We start from the raw sequence: 22,794 nt of genomic DNA, 5'->3' as shown, positions 1-22,794 counted from the left end.
AACAAGAAGTGGCAGGCATGGGGGGGGGGGGAGTGAAGATAGTACACTCATCAAATGCTAGATCTGCTTCAGTGGGAGCTCAGGAAGGGGACCCTAGGCCTAGGCATGATGTACATGTGACTTGGGGATTGGGTGGGCTGAGCTTGTGCATCACGACTGTCATTCTTATGTGCTAAGTCTCTCTACAGGACTAATGTTTAGATGACTATCAGAATTGTCTTCATTTTGGTCGCTTCCCTTCTTTGCCTACCTGAGCTCTTTGCTGGACACATTTAGCTTTGCATCTTGGGGCTTTGTGTCTTCTCTCACCCTTCCAGGGCTTTCCAGATCCTATCCCTGGGAAGCTAATGTTCTAGCAGGGGATGTCTCCTAGGAGAGTTGAAAGCAGAGGAAGCAACCACAGTGCTGAGGTCTGCATGAACTGAGGATAGAAACTGCTCCTTATTTTCTAACCCTCTAAGCACCAATCTGTCTGACGGAGAGATGCAGCTATAGACTTTAAATATTTTTCTGGAACATCAACATTCCTGACTCTACAACAGGGGACAGCTCCAAATACTGATGTACCAGAAACCCCCAGATTCAGGGATGAAAACTCCAGGGTGAGTCTCTGATGAGATCTTCTCAGAGACTCTGCGGCAGGGCTACCTTTCCCTATCCACATTACCACCAGAGCTGAGCCTTGCTGCCTGCCTTCCTGTCTGATAGTAGCTATTCCCGGTGTACCTCCACGCCAGACTGTAGGTGATCTCTTAAGATCATGCCTGACCACTGCCCTCTGAATCATAAAGAGCAAGAGAGGAGCCTCTCCCTATTGCTGACCCATCTGTCAGAAGAATTAGTCTCACTAAAGCCCAGAGCTGCTTTTGAGGCTTGTGAAATAGGCCTTTGAGGCTTGCTTATGGGATTTTCAATAGGGTAGAGCTCCCAGTCTCTTTGTACTAATGTCATCTGGCTTTATTAGATCCTGTCAGTGATCTGTGCCTCTGAAGCTGTACTCTGCTGTCTTACTTTTTGGTGGGTTGTATCTTTTCCCCCATTTCCCCCAGCTGTTCAGTCACTGTCTCTGTGGAGTTCTGAAACCCTTCCTTTCTGTGATTAAAAGAACTCATTCTTTCATATATGAATCCTTCTCTTACTTAATCCCATGGGGCAGCTTCTAGTCTAACTTGACAAAGTGAAATCACCTCAGAAGGAGTTGCAGTGAGGGATTGTCTTGATTGCTGTCTTAGTTAGGGTTTTACTGCTGTGAACCTACTCCAACAAGGCCACACCTCCAAATACTGCCATTCTCTGGGCCAAACATTTGAACAATCACATTCTAGTTCCTGGCCCCCATAAGCTTGTTCAAACATGAGAGTTTATGGAGGCCATACCTAGACATTGAATCACGCAAAATACATTTGGTTCCCATAGTCTATAGCAGTCTAAACAATATTAAAAGTCCAAAGTTCAAAGTCTCTTCTGACATTCGTCCAATCACTTAACTGTAATCCTAAAAGCAAGACAGGAAGCCAGTTGGGCAAACTCCAAACTCTGCATCTCCATGTCTGATGTCAAAGCAGCCTTCATGTTTCCAACTCCTTTTTCATCTTTGTTGACTGCAACAAATTTCTTTCTCCTGGGCTGGTTCCACTCCCTGTTAGCAGCTTTCCTTGGCAGATATCTCATGGCTCTGGCATCTTTAACATCTTGGGTCTCCAAGTCAACTTTAGCTTCACAGCTTCTTGTTCCAGCATCTAGGATCCATACATGATCTTCTGGACTCCTCCAGAGGGCTTGGGTCACATCTACAGGTCTGCTCTCTGTGGCACTCTAGGATCTGGTTGACTCCATTCCATGGCTGCTGCTGTTCTTGCTTATCATCCAATGGTATTGGCATCTCCAATACACTGTGGTCTTCCACTGCAACTAGGCTTCATCAATATCCTCTCATAGGCTCTCTTCATGATGCCAAGCCTCAATTTCTTTGCATGATCCCTTCAGTCCTGGGTTGTCAACTGCAACTGAGGTACCTTTACCAATGGCCTTCCATGGCTTCAGCTGCTCTCCATGATCCCTTTATACCTTCAAACTCAGTACCACCTGGGTAATTCTTACACATTACCAAGTCCAGCTGCAGCATAAGGCACAACCTTGGCTATCTCTGGAACACAGCTTCTTTGTGCTCTCAGAAAACTCTGTTCAGAAGATATCACCTCAATGATGCTGATCTCTTCTTAATCACTGCTAATTTCTTAGCTCTAGCTAAGTTGAATCAATTGTCCCAATAGTTCCTTCTATTCTTGATACTAAAGCCAGAGCCACAGGCCAAAGCTGCCGAGTTCTGCTGCTTGATGGGGCTGGACCATGGCCCTGTTTATTCTGTTATCAGCTTTCTGTTTTCCAACTCCCTCACTGCCTAAGCTTGGCTGCCCAGGAGCTTGTTCTGTAAACTTGCTCTGTAGATTGACCTAGTACTCAGAGATCTGCATGGCTCTGTCTTCTGGGATTAAAGGTGTATCACCACATTTGAATCTAAAATTAGCTGGGTGGGATCTTGCCCCAAAGTCCCTCTCCCTAAATCTGTTATCTCCTAGAACATAGGATTCAGCTTTATTCTACTTCCTGGTGCCCCTTTAATACTTTTTTTTGAACCATATATTTTGTATTTTTTCTTTCTCAGCTTGCTCCTTTTCATTAAAATACTCCTCATTAGAGTGAACTTTAATAACTACACAACAGAATTTATACCAGGCTCTTTTGAGACTTCCTTTTGCAAAGCAGTTAATCTAAATCTCTTCACCTTAGCCCCTGGTAGGCTCTTCAGCCAATGGCAAAAAGCAGCCACATTCTTTACCAAAATTCCACAAAACAGTCTCTTGGCCACACATTCTTCTTCTCTGAAACTTCCAGAGCCAGGCTTCCACTGTTCAAATCACTCTCAGCATCAAAGTCTCTCATATTCCTATTAGGATGGCCCAGTAATCCCACTTAAAGCACTCTACTATTTTACAAATCCAAAGTCCTAAAATTCACATTCTTCCAAACAAAAGCATAATCAGGCCTATCACAGCAATACCCCACTCCTGTCTTAGGGTTTTATTGCTGTGAACAGGCACCATGACTAAGGCAACTCTTATAAGGAAAACATTTAATGGGGCTGACTTATAGGTTTCTGTGATTCAGTTTGTTATCATCAAGGCAGGAAGGAGCATGGCAACATCCAGGCAGGCATGATACGAGAGGAGCTGAAAGTTCTAGATCTTGTTCCAAAGATAGCCAGGAGAAGACTGACTTCCAGATAGCTAGGATGAGGGTCTTAAAGACCACATCCAAAGTGACACACCTAATCCAAGGCCACACCTACTCCAACAAGGCTACACCTCCAAATAGTGCCACTTTCTGGGCCAAACATTTTCAAACCATCATGATTGCCTTAATTAATATAAGAAGACTGTACTGACTGGTTTTGTGTGTCAACTTGACACAGGCTGGAGTTATCACAGAGAAAGGAGCTTCAGATGGGGAAGTGCCTCCATGAGATCCAGCTGTGGGGCATTTTCTCAGTTAGAGATAAAGGGGGGAGGGCCCCTTGTGGATGGTACCATCTCTGGGCTGGTATTTGTGGGTTCTATAAGAAAGCAGGCTGAACAAGCCAGGGGAAGCAAGCCAGTAAGTACCATCCCTCTATGGCCTCTGCATCAGCTTCTGCTTCCTGACCTGCTTGAGTTCCAGTCCTGACTTCCTTTAGTGATGAACTGCAATGTGGAAATGTAAGCTGAATAAACCCTTTCCTCCCCAACTTGCTTCTTGATCATGATGTTTGTGCAGGAATAGAAACCCTGACTAAGACAAAGACCTGGCCTGAAAGTGGGCAGTACCATTTTCCTGGGGCCCAGGGCTGTATAGAAGTAGAGCGATGTAGCAGAGATCAAGTACACCTGCGTTACTGTTCTCTGCTCTTGAGCAAGGAGGTGATGTGACAAGCTGCCTCAAGCCCTGCCACTATGACTTCTCTGTAACGATGAACTATAACCTGGAACTGTAAGCTAGAAGAAGCACTTTTCTCCCTAATTCACTCTTTGTCACGGTGTTTTATCATAGTAGAAATGAGAAATTGACATCTATCTTCTTTCCTCGAGGTCTAATATATTCTTTGCAGATATTTAAATACTATGTGACATGACTTCAAGTAGCCTTGTGCTAACTCTATATATTTAACTCCTTCCATTACTACAATACATTGCCACCAGTAACTTCTCCCAGTACCTCTGGACCTAAACCATAGACACCTCCTGGGAAAAACTCCAATGATTTTTTTCTATATAGAAGTTTAAAAGTCAATGCCAATATCAAAATGGCTATTCCTGAAAACATACATATAAGTAAGATTACATAGATTGAGCAGGTTATATTTATGAGTGAGTTATATATTTATGTTTAACATATCTATCTATCTATCTATCTATCTATCTATCTATCTATCTATCTATCTACATCCAGCTGGCTTGGGAATCACTATGTAGATCAGGGTAGCGTCAAACTCATAGAGACATACTTCTGCCTCTGGAGTACTAGGATTAAAGGTATTGATCTGTTTTTCTTTTATTCTTCTTTTTTAAAAATAATTATTTATTTTGTTTATTTGAGTACACCGTAGCTGTCTTCAGACACACCAGCAGAGGGCATCAGATCCCATCACAGATAATTGTGAGCCACCACGTGGTTGCTGGGAATTGAACTCAGACCTCTGGAAGAGCAGTCAGTGCTCTAAACCACTGTGCCATCTATCTAGCCCCATATTCTTCAGATTAGAATTACATCACTTTCCCCTTTATTTTCCTTTCTCATATCCCTTCTTGCTTTTTCCCAAATTCATATTGTCTTTTTTCTCTGATTGTTTCATATATATATATATATATATATATATATATATATATATATTGTATATAGATATTTTCACTATCTATCATCTATCTGTCTATTATCTAAGTTTCACATAAAGGATTCATTTGGCTTGTAAGGAGAGTCAATATTACTTTTAAAAAGATAGTACTTACAAAACAGTTAAATTATTGCAGGAAGTAAAAGTCAAATTCCTTAAGTTATGGATACGGTTGCCTTCAAAGTCCCTAGAACATAAAAATGAAACACAAATTAAATTGGCTAGGAATTATTTGCTATCAAATATCATTTCTTTACATTCTGTTTACAATAATTTGTATAGCAGCTGAATATACATATATATCTATGCTGTATAGATGTAGTCTGTCTTTTATAGCAATAGTAAAAACAATGTGAGGTTTACCATATTCCCTTTTCCTTTTCTCCCTCTAATCTCGTCCATTTTCCTTAGTCCCTGTCAATTTGCTGGCCTCTTTTTTCTTTGATTTTTACTGCTACACACACACACACACACACATGCGCGCACACACACACAATCTGTTGAATATATACATACATATATATATATATATAAATTATATATATAAAATTTCAGAGCTGACTATTTGCTATTGGATAACCAATTAAGTGCTGTGCTCATCACTGGGGAAGACTAATTCTCCCTCTTTTAGAAATCATTAGTTGCCTGTACTTCTCTAGTGGTGGGGCCCAGTGAGATTTTCCCCCTTTGGCTTTAGCAGGTTTATTAGTATTATCGTTGTTCAAGTGTTGTTTCGGTGGCCATAATGTTGTGGCATTGAGTGTATAGCTTTCTGTCTATTCTGGAAGACAGTCTCACAGCTGGTCCTTTTGTTTTGGCACTCTTTCTGCTCCCTCCCCTTGTGATATGTTCTTTTAGTGCCATGGGTGCAGAAGTTGTGTTGGGGCTGGGCACACCATGACCAGTTGTTTTCTTCGTTTTGATGGTTGTGGTTTTTTTGTGATGATCTCCTGAAGAAAATATTTAGTTCCTGTCTTCCCAAATTTAGTCCTAGAAAAGATTCCTAACAGTCTGCCGCTGCTGGGAGCCATCGTATCTGCCCTTTCGGATGGTCATACAAGCATCCCTTGTTCTGCACTTCAAGCTGGGGAGCTGCCTAGACATTGCCCTGGAGTGCTTGTACTGTGTGGAGCTGACATCTCTCTCTCTCTCTCTCTCTCTCTCTCTCTCTCTCTCTCTCTCTCTCACACACACACACACACACAAGGCTTTGCCCGTAGTAGACTAGTACCCTTCCACTAAGCTATATACGTTCCTAGCTGGGGCTGTTCTCACATTGCACCCCTCCTTTGACCCCAGCAGTAGGTGTATGGTAGAACTTTGCAGAGCACAAGCTTCAGGGGTTTCCTGCCCTGAACACTGCCCTTGGGTCTAAGGGCATCACATACTTAGTTTAATGGTTGCCAGATGGCATGGAGTTACTCAGAAGCAACAGCGATTCATGTGGGTAAAAATGTGGGCAAACTACTAAAACCTCCAAGGAAAACTTAAAAAGCTCTAGAGAAAAGCCAAAGTCTTGTCAGCACCAAGGACACTGTCAGCCTTGCTTTAGGAAGTACACGTTAGTCGACACTGACAGAGTGAAATATATCCGAAAGATTGGGAAGATCAAGAATGAAGGATCTAAATTCTGAATACATTGAAGAAGGTATGCTTACAATGGAGACTAACATAAGAGAGCGTATTTAAAGTCAGGCTGTAGAAGGAACAGCAGATTGCCCTTCTGCAGGAAGAGTTCTTCATTCTATGAAAGTGGCTGTTAAACTAGAGCACTGTTTTTCAGTCTTGTCTTGGTTCAGGCTTTTGGTCTGACCCTGTTCCTTTTATTTTATTGCTAATGGTTATTCATGAAGTCACCACCAGGTGGCAGTGATATACAACAAATCAAAGTAAATTATTAAGTTGCCAGCAGCAACTCCTACATGTAATCACAGCAGTAGAGAGACAGGGTCAGGAGGATACCTGTGAGTGAGTTTAAGGCCAGCCTGGGCTACATAATGAAATCTTGTTAAAAAAAAAAAAGTCTTGATTCACATTTTTCTTTTTGGTTGCTTAGGATTCAACCCAGGACCCTTTGCACTAAGTTACACTCAACCATCAAGCTGTATCCCCAGTCACACAGTGTACATGATTTTAACTGTTGACTGCTTCTGGAAGGTCTGCTTGATTGTGTTTGGTTACTAAGTTTCTCATTGTCTTCCTGATTTTATTACTCAGTGTTTCTAGTTTGCTGTGAATTTGGATACCAAACAATCAATTTTTGAAAATTTCATACAAAACAGGAGGTAAAGGGAGTTTTCTTGATTTCAGTAGGTAGTTTGTGGATTGAACTTTTAAATAGGAATTTTGGTCATTTCATTAGAAGAATAAAAAACAAAACACAAAAGACACAATGAAAAAAATAACAAACCAAAAAAAAAAAAAAAAACCCCAAAAGAACCAAAGACCAAACCAAACCAAAACCCCAAACCAGATACCGAACAAACAAAACCGCTGTCATTTTATTTATTTATTTTGATAACAGAACCTCACTCTACCCCAGGCTGGCCTTGAGCTTCTAGTGATCCCTCTGCCTCAGGCCTCTTGCTTTAGCCTCCTAAGATTATAGGTGTGAGCCACCACATCCTGCCAAACCTGAACTAGAGAACTCTATCTAGTGGAATGACACTATACAAAGCCACTCTGTCAGCGTATCACACAGAACAAGGAAGGGACTTTCTCAAAACATCCAACAGCCCCCATTGTATCGTGATTAGTGCTAAGCAATAAATCCTCATCACTCAGAAATAGGGGTAAAACTAAACAATGCAGTTTTCTGCATCAACCTAATAGGTGAGAGATTGACAGAGGGAAGAGGGAGTGTGACACAGACCATGTCACATCCCTTCCGATTTCCTTCTCCCGGATTCCAAAATACTTTTCTCTTTCAGGCATTGCATTTTGGTAAAAGTTTAGAAAAGTCATCCAATGAGAGTGTTTAATATAAAAATACAGTACTAAAATAATACAAAGAAAATTGATACACTAGTTACCTGGCACAGAAGACCCTTGGTGTCCAATATGAGTTAGTCAAATTCAGAAAATGTAGCAGATAGATAGATAAATAGATGGATAGATGGATAGGTGGATAGATAGGTAGATAGATAGATGAATAAATAGATAGGTAGATAAATAGATACACGGATAGGTGGATAGGGGGATAGATGGATAGGTATGTAGATAGATAGATGGATAAATAGATAGGTAGATAGATAGATGGATAGGTGGATAGGGGGATAGATGGATAGGTGGCTAGATAGATAGGTATGTAGATAGATAGATAGATAGATAGATAGATAGATAGATGGATAGTTGGATAGGTGAATAGGTGGATAGATGAATGGATACGTGGATAGGTAGGTAGGAAGATAGATAGATAGATAGATAGATAGATGGATAGTTGGATAGGTGAATAGGTGGATAGATGAATGGATACGTGGATAGGTAGGTAGGAAGATAGATAGATAGGTGTATAGATGGATGGATAGGTGGATATGTGTATAGATGGATGGATAGGTGGATATGTGTATAGAAGGATGGATAGGTGGATATGTGGATAGATGGATGGATAGGTGAATAGGTGTATAGATGGATTGATAGGTGTATAGGTGGATAGATGGATGGGTAGGTGGATAGGTGAATAGATGGATGGATAGGTGGATAGACAGACATGGAAAGGGAGACTGACTTACAGCCAGTGCAGCCGGGGCATGTGCTGACAGAGGGGTTTGTCAGGCAAACGGGTGAGGGCATTATTCATCAGCACCCTAAAAAAGGAAAGAAACAATGAAAAAAATCACATTTTCTGGTTCTCTTCTGTCTCCAGGTAAACACGGTGTTATCATTACTGTTCAGAAACCTCAAGAACCCCATACTACAACTTTTTGTCTGCACGCCCTGCAGTACTGAAGTGCTTTGGTAGTAAGAACATCTCTGCATACATTGGTTCTCCCTCAGGGAACAGTAATATTAGTCTCTGAGCAAATCGGCAGCAGGCTGGGTAAATGAGGTGAGCTTTATTGGAGGCGTTCCTGTGCTGATGGTGCTGCATAGGGGAGCTGGTGCTTACACACACTTCAGGACAGTACAATGGCCTCCTGTGCTCGGGTCTGGTGAGCTGGCAGAGCACTGTTACAAAAACAGTCAGAACTGTACGTTGCCTTAGAGAAGATGGTCAAGGTGGTTTAGTCAAGAAAGCTTCTTTTAGGTTTTAATAATTATAAATTAATGCTACTGTGCTTAAACTTTTGATGTTTCATTTCCGTCTGTTTCTTCAGCTGGAATACTTTAAAATTTTTATTATACTGATTTACATATTTATTGATGGGTATGTGTGTATCTGTGGTGGATTGAAAATGAACAACCCCCATAGATGCCTGTTTGAATCGTTGGCCCATAGGGAGTGGCTCTATTAGGAGGGGTGTGGCCTTGATGGAGAAAGTGTGTCACTATGGGGTTGGGTTTGGTGTCTCAAAAGCTCAAGTCAGTTCTCCCTCTGCTGCCTGCGGATCAAGATGTAGAACTCATAGCCCCTTCTCCAGCACCTGTCTGCCTGCATACCATCATGTTCTCTGCCATTGCCAGCCCCAGGGAAGTGGTATCTTTTCTAAAAGTTACTGTGGTCATGGTGTCTCTTCACAGCCATGGAAACCCTAAGTAACACAGTGTACTACAGTTCGTATGTAGAGCTGACAGCGGGCAGGAGTGGACCTTTCTACCTCAGAGGTCCTGGGGATTGAACTCAGGTTGTCAGACTTGGTGGCAATCACCTTCTCTCACTGAGCCATCTCACATCCCTGTTTGTTTTAACTGAGTACTTACAAGAGAATAAGAGAATTTAGTCCGTAAAATGTGAGTGGGGAAATTCGACTGAGGTGATTGTCTTCAATTATCCTGTTGGCAACAAGACAACAGAGTTATATGCTTGTTTTCAGAACCTTAAAAACCAGTATAAGGAAACATCACATGAATGAAACATACAGCCATTCCAGTCTGTGGAGATCTTCAAAAACTCCTGGCTTTAGGAAGGTTATTCTGTTGTGACTGAGGTACCTGGAAAGGAGACAGAACAGCAGTGAGTTTATTGTTTTTGATGTTTTACGATCGCCTCCCTATACCACACTCAACACACACGCCACGTCCTGCCTTTGAGTTTCTAAGGCCCTTACCATTTATTATGCCATTTCTAATTTTAAACTTCCCACAGTTAGCTAATGAATTGGTCTACGTCTTAGTGGCCTACTCTACTGTCTTTTGGACAGGTATCAGCCTGCGATCAGTCACTCAAAGGCTTTGTCCACCCCCCACCCCCACCCCCGTGCACTGTTGGGAGGGGCTGAGGACCTTTAGGAAGTAGGACCCCATGTGTCTCCTCAGGTCATTTGGGATGTGCTTTTCTGTGGTGTTCTTACATGATGTCTTTCTCTTCCTTACTTCACAGCCATGAGGTGGGTGAATGCTCGGCTATGAGTTCCCACCCCCTGGGACCGCCTCATCCCAGGCTCAGAGTCATGGAGTCAGCCAATCACAGACAGACATCAAGGGAGAGACAAGGTCGGTCCTCTTTATAAGTTAATCATCTCAAGGATTTTGGTACATCGACAGAGGATTAACACATGGGATACTTTTAGCAAGTACATCAGCCTGTTTGTTGAAGAACATTGAATCCGGAGAGGCAGACAGGGTGTGAAAAGGTAACTGGGCCACGTGTAAAACCCGGAGGGACGGGTACAGCATGTGGTTACTCATTTGCAGAAGGCACCTGATCCGTAAAGATTGGAAACTGAGGAGTTCAGCGGGATGGAGGGGAGAAAAAGGAGGCACAGAAGCATCCCGGATAAAGGCAAAGCAAAGAACTGGCAGGGGAGAAAGAGTGAGCAGAAGCAGGAACCCCAAGGAAGGGAGGCATTAAGGGATCCACCTCATTGTGACAGGGAGGACCCTGGAAAGAACCTGGGAGTCGGAGGGGGCTGTGCATGGTTTGCTAATAATGATTCTGACTTCTGAGGCTTGCTTTGAACTCTTGACCCACCCACCTCTGCCTCCCAAGTGCTTGAATATAAGAGTGCACAACTCTGCCTGGTTTTAAGTGGTGGTGGGGATCGAGCCAGGGCTTAGTGTATGTTAGGCAAGTAGTCTATCATCCCCGGCTCCCCACTTTCAAAAAGTCCCCCCCCCCTTTTTTTTGATTTTCTCACATCTTATAGCTGACAACCTGCAAAGTTCTCCTACCAGGAATGTGCCCTTTTGTCAGGTTTAACTTTGACTCCTTTGTCTTAGATGCTAAGCCACTGCTTTCTCTGCAGGCTTGGGTGCCAGGCAGACCAGGAGGATTAAGAAATAGCGTTAGCACACCTGTGAACGTCGTGGGGCTCTCCCAGGAATGCCCTATGCTCACGAGTGCCCATCCCTTCCAGTACAAGGCGATCGGCCCACCCTTGCACCTCACACACATCTGTACTGCCCCACCCTCCTCACATCTTAGAGCCATCCTGCATTGCTCTAGACAAGAAACGATCACTTCTCACAGAGTACCTGTCACCTTGACCCTGACCACCAACTTGATTGGTTTGAGAAGCATACAGGAGATCAGTAAAATACATTCTGTGTCGGGTCCTTTTTTTTTTTTTTTTTTTTTTTTGTTGTTGTTGTTGTTGTTTGTTTGTTTTTCAAGATAGGGTTTTTCTGTAAAACCCTGGCTGTCCTAGAACTCTGTAGACTAGGCTGGCCTCGAACTGGAAATCCACCTGCCTCTGCCTCCGGGATTAAAGGCATGTGCCAACACTGACCAGCTGTCTGTGTCAGGTTTTAGAGTGAGGCCAGTGGGGACTTCCCAGGAATGTAGGTAGCACCATGTGGTCTGTAGTGATGGACTTCTGAAGCTACTCATCACGTTGAATCTCCTTTAAGTTGTTTGTGTCAGGTGTTTGTCACAGTGAGCAAACTGTCACTGGCACTATTGATGAAGGCAGAGTTGGTGTGAGCAACACAGGTTTCGACTTTGGCGGTATTGCTTTCTCTTCAGAGAGTGAGAGGCTTGATGCCCTCCAGAACAGCTCAGGGAGCCCCAGATTTCTGAAGTATCAAGCAGCTCTTTAAAGACAGGGTGTCTGACCCACTGTGCTGTGTTCCAGAGCTGTCTACCTGAAGACTTTACCCAGTAAAGGACGAATGCGTACTTGTATGCATGAATAAAGGCAGATACTTAGTGATATTTAAAAAACTAGAGCTGACATGAAATCATTAACAGTCAGACAATAGTGCAGTGTCTAGGGACAAATGAGAAGAGATGGAACTTTTAAAACATCTTTTCCATCTCTGTTCTGACTTTCAAGAACGTCTCCTGTATCTAAAACATGAAGCCAAGCGAATGTTTCAAAGTTTCAAACACACCCAAGGAGAGGACCGTGGAGCCAGGTGAGAAGGGAGCTCCTTGCTGTTAAGACAAGGGCAGCGGGCTCAGAACAAAAGGCAGGGGGAGGGGCGGAGGTGCCGAAGTCTCTGCGTCCAGTCTCCTGTGACCAGCTTCCAGTTCTTCCTGCTGCCAGGTGTTCTTGACTGGATCTCACACCTTGAAACTATAGACTATAAAGATGGTAGAAACGGATTTGTTGGGTAACGATCAAGACTGGGGTAGTGAGATGGGACAAGACAGGTAGGATGAGAAACCAAATAAATAGGATTGGCGAGGCGGCTCAGCAGAGCAATGTGCTTGCTCCAAACCCTGGTGACCCGAGTTGAATGCCCAGGGCCCACGTATTAGAACGAGAACACTGAGGTGACAAATTAGACCTCCACGCTTGCCGTGTCCCGCCAGTGCACAGCCCCACCCCTCCCAGGCAAGAATGAAATAAAACTGAAATGAAGAAAATCTAAGGCAAGCGGAAAGAATGAAGACGCAGGGAATCATTTGTTCATCCAAGCTTCAGATGTGCCTGTTTGTCAAAGGCTGCTTGGTGAGGATGAGGATGAAGGCCACGGAACTTCGAAAGTTCCCTGGGCTGGAGAGATGGCTCAGTGGTTAAGCGCATTTGCTGCTCTTCCAGAGGTCCTGGTTTTGATTCTCTGCGTGCACACGGTAGTTCATGTGGATGCGGAGTTCAACCTTGCCTTGAGAGTACAGAGTACATTTGATACTCTTTCCTAGCACTCCCAGGCACTCAATGTACACGGCGCATAGACTCACATACAAGCAAAACATCCCTACACGTAGAATTTAAAAGGGGGGAAACGGTTTTCCTTTTCCGCCACGACACACAACTTCAGACACATTTGGATAGTCAGTATCAAAAGAAGCCACCCAAGCCAGGAAAGGATGAGTGTGGGTGAGGGTGGGGCTGTGGCAGGGGGCAGGGGTGGGGATGGGGGCGTGGCGTGGCGTGGCGGGGGCGGGGCAAGGGCAACTAGAACTTATGTGCTGTTGGAGGGAGATTCAAATGGTGCAGAGGAAGGAGTGTAGAAGATAGTGCTATAAAGGAATAATGGAGAAACTAGAACACGGGGAGTGAAGGGGTGGAGATGGGAGGGTAGGAGGAATGGGGGGTGGGGACGGAGGTCAAAGTACCAGAGGGAGTGTGGGGAAAAGTAAGTAACTCCAAAGGCCCTTTGGCCTATCTATTCTCACAACAGCCTGGAGTTGGCACTGTTAGAGGAAAGTAGAGGGAGCCGGTGCCCAAGGCCACCCAGCGACATCGAGGCTCATCCTGAACACAGTGTGCTCTCAATCCCGTGCTCCCAGACCCCCTACCACATGGTCCCTTCAGCACTACCCAAAGGTACCCTGCCACTCTCTTGAGCAGGAGACCTGGTTTGGACTGGAACCGATTAGCCTGACTGAATGCTGTTCATCCAGAGAGCCACTTAGCGCCCCCTCCCCGCTTCCCCACTTACAGTTTACTGAGGCTGTGCAGTCCTCTGAAGGCAGAGACGCTTACGGAGTGAATCTTATTGTTTTGCAGGCACCTGTGACCAAGAGTAGTCAAAAAGAAAACAATAAAATAGTGTCAGCTTCACAAGATAAAAAGTCGCTGTCACATACAATCGGAAGTGATGGTGGCACATGCTGGTGCCAACAGCCTTGTCCCTGGCATAGCTGGTAAATCTCCTTGAGTGTATTTTACTGAAATTAGAAACTGACCTGAGAGGAAAGGGAGATACAGTGGAATAACTGGCCAAAACTGGTATTTTGCTGTTAAATTCTTGTGTGCTTGGGTCAGTGTTTATTTGCAAGTTGAAGCTATAAATGGAAATAGTATCAGACTGCCCTCCAAGCCTGTGTATCTTTACTCAGGTCAGTGCAGCTGTCAGACCTCACCAGGGAAGTTTCTTTGTGCAGTGGATACTCAGAACCACCAAAGCGCAGAGAGCATGTGCAGTGGAGCACTGGGCTGACTGGACATCTTCATCACAGCCCAGCCTAAGCCTCAGGGACCACTGTGGAGGAGGGGGTGTAGAGGCTGTGAGAGCCAGAGGTCTGGAGCAGTGTGTTCAGTACTTGACAGGACCACTGCTCGTGAGCTCAGGGAGGCTGCTGCTTTGCGGAAGAGCAAGCCAGTCAATGTTTCAGCGTGGGGGAGGGGAAGTGAGGGGGTCCCGCACCCCTGCCCTTAGCTGATGAGGTTCTGGCAGGTGATGGCTTCTAGTGGGAGGGAGATCCAGTTTTCTTTAAGAGTATGCACCCTGGTAGGTTAACTCTGCTCCAGCAAATGCCCCTCCCCGACCCTAAGTACATGGGCAAGTATATGGTGCCTGGAATCCACAAATTAGACTCAGTGCATCATTAAAACACACACACACACACACACACACACACAGAGAGAGAGAAAGAAGTCACATAGCTGGGAGAGATATGGAGGTGGGGGTGAATCTGTGGGATGAATATCATAAAAATACATTGCATGAAATTCTCAATTAGTAAAACTACTACAAAAAATTGAAGCTGTAAAGCTACACCAATAGGAGCTAAAGTATCCACCTAGAATTTTCTAGACAAGAACTAATGCAGAGAAAAGCACTCACTGATAATGTGGGCCTGAAAGCCAGGCTTTTACATTTTCCTGTTATAGTTATTCAGATTTATAAGTGATTACATAGAAACAGACAAAAAAATGTTTGTGACATATGATACCACAAATCTTATCACAAAGCAACCCCAAATCTTAATATATCAAATTTAGTTTGAGTAATCTGATGCCCTAAACCTTGTTTGCAAAAGCTCTTGAGACAACCTGTAAGGGGTTTAAATGGCCAGCGAACTAGATCGGAATGGCAAGACAAAAACACAGGCTTACAGAGTGACCTCGAGCCACTGGACGTCTGGGCTCTATTCTTGACTGAATATTAGAAGGAACAGGATCCAGGGCGAAGCTCTTCCGGTGTGCAGTGTTGCCCCCGTGTGGTTGGGAGGCACAATGAAGCAAAGATGGAGGGCCTGGAATCCACATTACTATTGTTCTGGAAAGTGTCTTAAATTTATATATGACGTATTAGTAGTAAAAAGAGTGTAATCAATATGAGTGGACTTCAGTTAGCTTGATTTTGATTCAAAAATATCCCCCTGATTCTACTTGAAAAATGCAGCCATGGAATTGATTCTTTCATGTGACATGCCGTGGCCCGGTCATGTGGTAGGTACCACATCTTATTTACTGACACACAGGGAGACTTGAAGATGGAGTGTTTCGTTTCATCGGTAGTGAGCATCTAGTAAGCGGCAGTTCGCACTGTCCGTGTGTGGAGCCAAGGTGCGCCTCCAGAAAGCGGACGGGATGTTTTGTCATTAGGCGCTTTGGAATGTGGTTTGGAGTGATTCACAAAAATTCAAGAGTCAGGAGTGGAGGCTTATGCCTTATGCCGAATACTTGGGACACTGAAGCAGGAGGACTTCTCTTAGTTCTAGGCCAGCTGGATCGTCAGAGTGAGATTTGTCTCAAAACACAAGCAGGGGATGAAGAGATGGCTCAGCAGCTGAGGGCACTAGCTGCTCTTCCAGAAAATCCGGGGTCCATTTCCAGCATCTACAACGTGGCTCACAACCATCTGTAATTCTAGTTCCAATGAAGCCAAAGCCTTCTTCTGGCCTGCACAGGCACCAGGCATGCGCGTGGTGCACAGACAGACATGCAGGTAAGGCACTCATAAACAACCAAACAACCAACCAAATTGTTGTTGTTGTTTTTTTTTTTTTTTGTAGGAATGCTACAGAACTGTTACCGATGCCATTTAAATATGTGGCCACAAGGGGGAGCTAGATATCAGGAAGCGCCTTTGGACACCGAGATTCTGGGAGTTTCCCTGAAATGCCTTTTTTAGCTGAGAAATTCTGAAAAATGGATTGTCATTGGAGTTCTATTTTCAAACATGAAACACGTCTTTTTAAAAGCTATCTGGCGCTTTAGAATAGTTTATTTGTATGAAGTAGCTAATTTTTCATTTGGGTTCCCTCTGCTTCCATCTATTATTTAAAAAACAAACAAACAAACAAACAAACAAACAAACAAAAACAACTCCAAGTTTATTACACAGTTTAAAATATCGCAAAGACAAAAATCTCAGACAACACGAGGCAGAGTCTGGGCCTTTTGAGGGTTGTGCCTTTCTTTTTATTTTGCTATCAGAAGACAAAATGGTAGAATTATGTCTGTCCTGAGCACAAGATGTCAGAAACACGGACGGACATATTTGTGTCTTTTCACCCAGTCAGAACTTACTGGATAGCAACAAATTTGTAAAACTTATTGTTTTTGTTGGCTGTAGTTTATAAAATAGTTCTGATAGCTCTTTACAGCAATAGTTCTCAACCTGTGGGTCACATATCAGGTATTGATATTACGATTCATAACGGTAGCAAAATTACAGTTATGAAGTAGCAGTGAAATAACTATTTTTGGAAGTCACGACATGAGGAACTGTGGTAAAGGTTTGCGGCGCCAAGAAGGTTGAGAACCACTGCTTTACAACATAGCTACGGAAATCACAGGTTCTTCTATTACCAATATTAACTCTTTGGTAAACCCCCAACTCACAAAACACACACACACACACACACACAAACACACACACACACACAGGATTGTAAAAAGGTTATCGAGGCTGTAATCTGAGGGCTTTACTGAAGGCAGAGACAGCTGATGGAGACGCTTAGATGAAACATTAGCAAATACAGGTGGAGATTTGTTGAAGGCAGTAGCAGCCACAGTGCGGAACTGGGACCGAGGAGGCAAAACACCAGATTTGGATGGATGAATTGGGCGGGCAGCAATCTGAGCGAATCTTGTCACCTGTTGGTGACTGTGCTGAGCTGAAGTCCTCGGGATGGCTGGGAGTTCTCTGTGTGTGGGTTGCTTGGCATAGCACAGGATGGTCGGATGGCAGGTTTAGGTGAAGATGTCTCACTCTCTGTTGGTCTGCTGGTTCAGAAAGCTCATGGGTCTAGACTTCATGCTGTGGTCTGAATACACCGTGCACCCGCAAATTCCCGAACAACTTAGAGAAGTTGACAGGTTGATTTTCACTTTGCAGAAGTACGTTGCAGAAGTACGTGAGACAGTCAGTGTCTCACGGTTTGTGATGGACAGGCAGCGGCGTGTATGCACATGCACAGACATGATAGGATCAGTTAGCTTCATTTCCAGTGATGTGACAAAACACTGACAAAGAACAACCTAGAAGAGGATGGGTTTATCCTGGCTTGCAGTTTGAGGGGATGCAGCCTCTCAAGTCAGGGAAGGTAGGGTAGGTGGAGCAGGAGGCAGTTTGTCAGCTGTACCTTCAGTAAGGAGAGCGGAGGCAGAACAGGAAATGGGCTACAGAATCCCAGTCATCCATTTCCTCCAGTAAGGCTCCACCCTCTAAAGCTCTATAACCTTCCACAACAGCGCCACCAGCTGGACACCGGGTGCTTAAGCGCTTAAGCCTAAGCAATTCATATTCAAACCACAACCCTGAGGCCTCTGCTTGCTGTACTCAAAATGGAACCAACTGCTACCTTGTAAAACTGCTTCACTCAGGGTAAGGGGTAGCCCAAGGAACAGTGCAGTGGCTAAGATTCTTTCTTGGCAAGAGGAGGTATGGAGTTGGGAGCGCGGCCAAGCTGTCTTCAATCCTGAAGATGGAAGTATCATCTGGGTGTTTGGAGGAGGTGAGGGGTTTGGAGCCCTCTATCCTTCAGTCCTGATCAAGTGAGGTGATATAAATCCATGTAAAATCATTTTCTTCTAGCCAGATGCCTTTCTGGACGGCGCTGATGCCAACCTGTCTCATGGTGTCGCTCACGCTCTGGTTCCTTCCTGGAAATAGTGGCTCTTTCGTTATGAGCAACAGGAGGAGATCTGAGTGTTGGCTGCTGCTGTCCTGGGTTGACTGGTGACCTCTCCCGGACTAAGGTCTTTTCCTGGAAGAGCTCCTACTGGTTCTGAGGAGTCCACTTTTTCTTCGGTAAAACTTTTCCTGGAAAGAGTTCCAACAATTCATGGATAAAAGTTTTCAGAGGCCACTCCCACTTCAGCCATTTGCTTGATAGATGGTCTTGTCACAATGTGGATCACACACCAGCAGCAAATCCAGCTTCTTCACTCTGTGATAGTTGCTGTTTAAAGCCAGTGTCTTGCACACACTGAACAAGTGTTCTTCCCCAGAGCTACATCCCACGCCCACTACGTAATAGTGATAGTGGATCTTGCTGAAGAGCGCCACATCTTTAAAACTTCTTTTAAAAGATTGATTTTATTTTTTGTTATGCATGGGGGTTTGTGTTCATAGGTGCATATAAGTGGGTCTTACACAGGCCAGAGGTGTTAGATCACTTGGAGGTAGAATTACAGACAGTTGTGAGTGGTCACCTTAGGCTGAGATCTGATTTCTGGTCTTCTGAAAAAGCAATATTCATTTTTAACTTAATCATCTCTACAGTCCCTATCTCTCCTTCTCCTCCTCTCCCTCCTTTTTGTACCTTTTATTTCTGTATGAATACACACACACACACACACACACACACACACACACACACATGTTCTGTTACTCTAGAGAACCCTGACCTGTTGTCCAGAAATCACCTCACAAACCACATGAACATTGATCTCAGACAGGGATAGTTTATTGAGCATTTGCCCCAGGATTGATGGTCCAGAGCCATGGTCCAGATTCAGGAACTGAACTGTGACCTTGAGTTAAGGTCCTAAATGGCTTTTTAAGCCTGAGATCTATAAACATTTGTGCCAAGTTATTCCACCAATCAGGATTTAGGGAGAGGGGGATTTCCTTAGGAAAATGTCTTTGTTGTACACTTATCCTGCTCTCATTGGTTGGAGTATTTGACTGTGGCAGGAACTTGCCTTGTCTAACATTCACATCTTAAGTTGCCAACCAGGGTGTCAGTTACTTTTGTATATGTCTCTGTCAAGTTGGATGTCAGTTCCCAGGGAGGTCCTGGGAGCTTAAACTTTACTCCACCACTACTCAAAATGCACATGAAGTGTTGTTCCAAATAATTTCTTATATTGGTGCAGGTGTCTCTCTTATGTCTGGGTCCATCCCAGAGGCAACTTATACCTCTTATACATAGGTTCAGGAAGTGCTGCTGGGTGGTTAGTTTGGGTCTTATTATGGGTAACCATACAAAACAGTTCTACTAACTTCTCTCATTATGGGTTTCTAAGGGCATAAAACAGAACAGAATATGTGATCGACTTGTCATTAGAAAGTTTCCTAGTAACAGCAGAAACATATGAAAGTTTCCTTATAATGGAAGGGTACTGAGGTAACAGTTACCTAGGCCTTGACAGACTGCTATGGCTGATACACACTGAGCCATCTTGGTTGCCTTAAGCTTGTCACACCTTTCTCTGAGATCAACACTGAGCTGAGCCGTGACAGGAGGAGGCAGAAATACATATGTCCGTTCTGTGAAGCATGGCGGAGGACCCGCAGCACACAAGCTCCCATTTGTTTAGGGATAGTTATCTGAGGTTTTAAAAGAATGTCTCTTAAGAGCACTCAGAAGTTTTACATGCAAGTCTTCAGCTAAGGGATAAATACTTTCTCCAGGTGGGATTATCAGACTTAATATGTAGTATGATGCTGTTACAGAAGTAGCAAGAAAAAGGCACACGAGACTGAAGGTTCCCGGAAAGCCCAGAGTTAGTTTTCCTTACAGCTTTTGCAGGTCACGGTACTTCCGGAAGCTGTCGGGAGGGAGTGTTCTTATGAAGTTCCTTTGCAGGGACCTGAAACACATACACAGGTCAGTCTTGCTGAGGGGCTTTTCACGGTGATGTCTTACTTCTAATTATAACACTGGCGATCTTGGGCTGGAGTCTGAGCTGGATGCACCGTAGTCTGGGTTTAAGGATGTATTTTAAACGAATGACTCAGAAAGCCTGGCTAGTTACACTTTCTCCAAGTCAGTCTGGGAGGCTGAGCTAAACCATCCTCTTCTTACCCCTAGCTTACTGATGCTCCCTCTCCTACCAGCGTTCCGACTTAGCTTCCAAACCAAAGTCAGCCTTACTGTCTTCCAGTGTCTATATTGTGGAAAGATAAATTGTGAAATACTTGAATTGGCTTAATGACTTCGGTGAAAGTTCCGTGTGCTCTCAAGTGTTTATTCATTCATCTATCTGTTCCTTTCTTCCTTCATTTATCCATTCTCTCAGCAAACGTCTGCTAAACTCCCACCATGTGTTTTTGTAAGAAAAATAGTAAGTATCTCTGCCCTCTATGTGGATGACTGATGATATCTCTTGTCTATAAATTAGAGGTTTCTCTCAGAGAAACTTATCCCTATTCCCTAGGGATAAGGAGGCAATTTGTTGTCTATTGTTATTGTGTGTGTTTTTTTTATGTACATGTTCTTTTCAAAGTAATTGTTTCAGTGTGTTGGGAATTTTGGAGGATATCTAGGAAAATATGAAGTGGATACGTTTTCCCTTTTCATGAGAGAAGGTCAGGACTCCAAAGACTATGTGAGGAAGCACAGTTAATATCCCTAAAAAGAGGTACAAGTGAAATCCCGAGAGCCTCCAAGCACTGTTGAGTGCAATGGTTTGAATGGAGGTAGGGAGGTTCCTTTAGGAACTTGCAGGAAACCTCTGATGTAAAGTTGGATCCTAACGCATGCCTAGGTCTTCTAAACAAATTCTTTCTAGATGATACAAGTGAAGAGGGGTGGATATTAGTTTCATTGAACAGGAAAGCCCCACATCCTCTCCTCATGTCAGACATCTTTATATCCTGAATTCCCATGTCCTGCTTGGTTCTTCACGAAGCACTCATACACAGTGTGTGCATGTTGTAAGGAGGAGGCACAAGTCAGGGCTCTCCTTTTTACTGGTTATGTTTGGGGATCTAAAAGTCAACTCTCAAAACAAAGTTAACATTTATTGAGCTGGAACGGGGTATAAATATTTATAGCTATCTGTGTTTGCTCACATCACTCTTTAGCATTTATGTGAAGCATTTTCAAAAAGCCTTGACTTCGATAAACACTCATTGGATGATTAGCTTCTTTCATTCTTTACTTACACATGACTTAGGCTGTTTCTGACATTTCACAATAGTTGCAGCTCAAAATCTGGAAGAACTAATTTACTAGTGAAACGTGTGATATTTAGTCTTGTAATGCATTTACACTAAAGCCTAGAGCTCCCCCCTCCCCCCGAACAGAACAAACCGACTGGAACAAGGTGTAAAGTAGAGCCAGGGGTCTGCAAGAAGTCTATATGGACAACTGGACTCAAGTGGTTTAGTCAAAGTACAAGACAATGCTGTATAGTTGTGTCTATCGGTATATAAAGTGCTAGAGTTGCAGTGTGTGTGTGTGTGTGTGTGTGTGTACACTCCTGATATGAATTCAGGGTCCTGTGTATGTTAAGCAAGTACAATATTATTGAGTTAATACCTCAAGTCTGATAATACTCTTTTCTTTTCTCTTTCCTTTTTTCTTTCTTTCTTTCCTTCCTTTCTTTCTCTTTTTTTCTTTCTCTCTTTCTTTCTCTTTCTCTCTTTCTCTCTCTCTCTCTCTCTCTCTTCTTTCTTTCTTTCTTTCTTTCTTTCTTTCTTTCTTTCTTTCTTTCTTTCTTTCTTTCTTTCTTTCTTTCTTTCTCCTTCCTTCCTTTCTCTCTTTTTTTCCTCCTTTCTTCTTTCCTTCCTCCCTCTCTCCCTTTCTTTCTCTCTTTTTCCTTCCTTCCTTTCTTCTTTCCTTTTTTTCCCTTCAAAAATAGCCAAATGTTATAGATTTAAACCTCAGCATTGTACCTATATCTACAAGTGCCTGTTGAATATTTACCAAGTGACTTGTTAAAGTTAAATTGAAATAACAAATCTAACCTTGGTGTCTTGATCCTTCACACTTACTGGGACCTAGTGTCCCAATCCTCCATCAATCTGAAATCCAGGGCAGGTCCTGAAGCCACTTCACAGTTTCTTCTCTTGTCTTCTTGTAGAATATGATCTTAGGTTTAGTTTTTAACTCTCCTTCCATCCCTCCCTCTCTCCCTCCCTCCCTTCCTCTCTCCCTCCCTCCCTCCCTTTTTCCGTTTCTTCTTGGGTTAAAGCTGGCTGATACATATCTATTTTTGTATATATGCTATACATATATGGCCAGAACATTTCTTTTTAAACTGAATTATAATTTATCTACATGATTTACTCTGTTTCCTCCACCTTCATCCATCTAGCATTCTTTATTTGTTACTTTATTTTCCAGTAACTTAACTTGATGTAAGCAGTAGAGTTGATAATTCTCTCTCTCTCTCTCTCTCTCTCTCTCTCTCTCTCAACGAATTCATAGAAACTGTTCCTAGGACCTCCATCTGTTTCTTTGGAGGAGCCAT

At 43.5% G+C, this 22,794-nt stretch overlaps 1 protein-coding gene across 1 annotated transcript in view; it reads right to left on the bottom strand.

Moving 5' to 3' along the window:
• Positions 1-22,794, bottom strand: part of Rxfp1 (relaxin family peptide receptor 1) — a 170,699-nt gene that overhangs the window by 25,915 nt on the left and 121,990 nt on the right. The window contains exons 5-10 of the mRNA XM_052180957.1: positions 20,116-20,187; positions 13,856-13,927; positions 9,947-10,018; positions 9,788-9,859; positions 8,659-8,733; positions 5,043-5,114 (exon numbers count right to left, since the gene is read on the bottom strand). Coding sequence (XP_052036917.1) covers positions 5,043-5,114; positions 8,659-8,733; positions 9,788-9,859; positions 9,947-10,018; positions 13,856-13,927; positions 20,116-20,187 — 435 coding nt within the window. The remainder of the gene's footprint in view (positions 1-5,042; positions 5,115-8,658; positions 8,734-9,787; positions 9,860-9,946; positions 10,019-13,855; positions 13,928-20,115; positions 20,188-22,794) is intronic.

This window comes from Apodemus sylvaticus, chromosome 4, assembly GCF_947179515.1.
Source record: "Apodemus sylvaticus chromosome 4, mApoSyl1.1, whole genome shotgun sequence".
In the NCBI taxonomy this organism is placed as follows: domain Eukaryota; kingdom Metazoa; phylum Chordata; class Mammalia; order Rodentia; family Muridae; genus Apodemus; species Apodemus sylvaticus.
The sequence above is the reverse complement of the archived record's forward strand: the minus strand, read 5'-3'. Positions and strand labels throughout refer to the sequence as shown.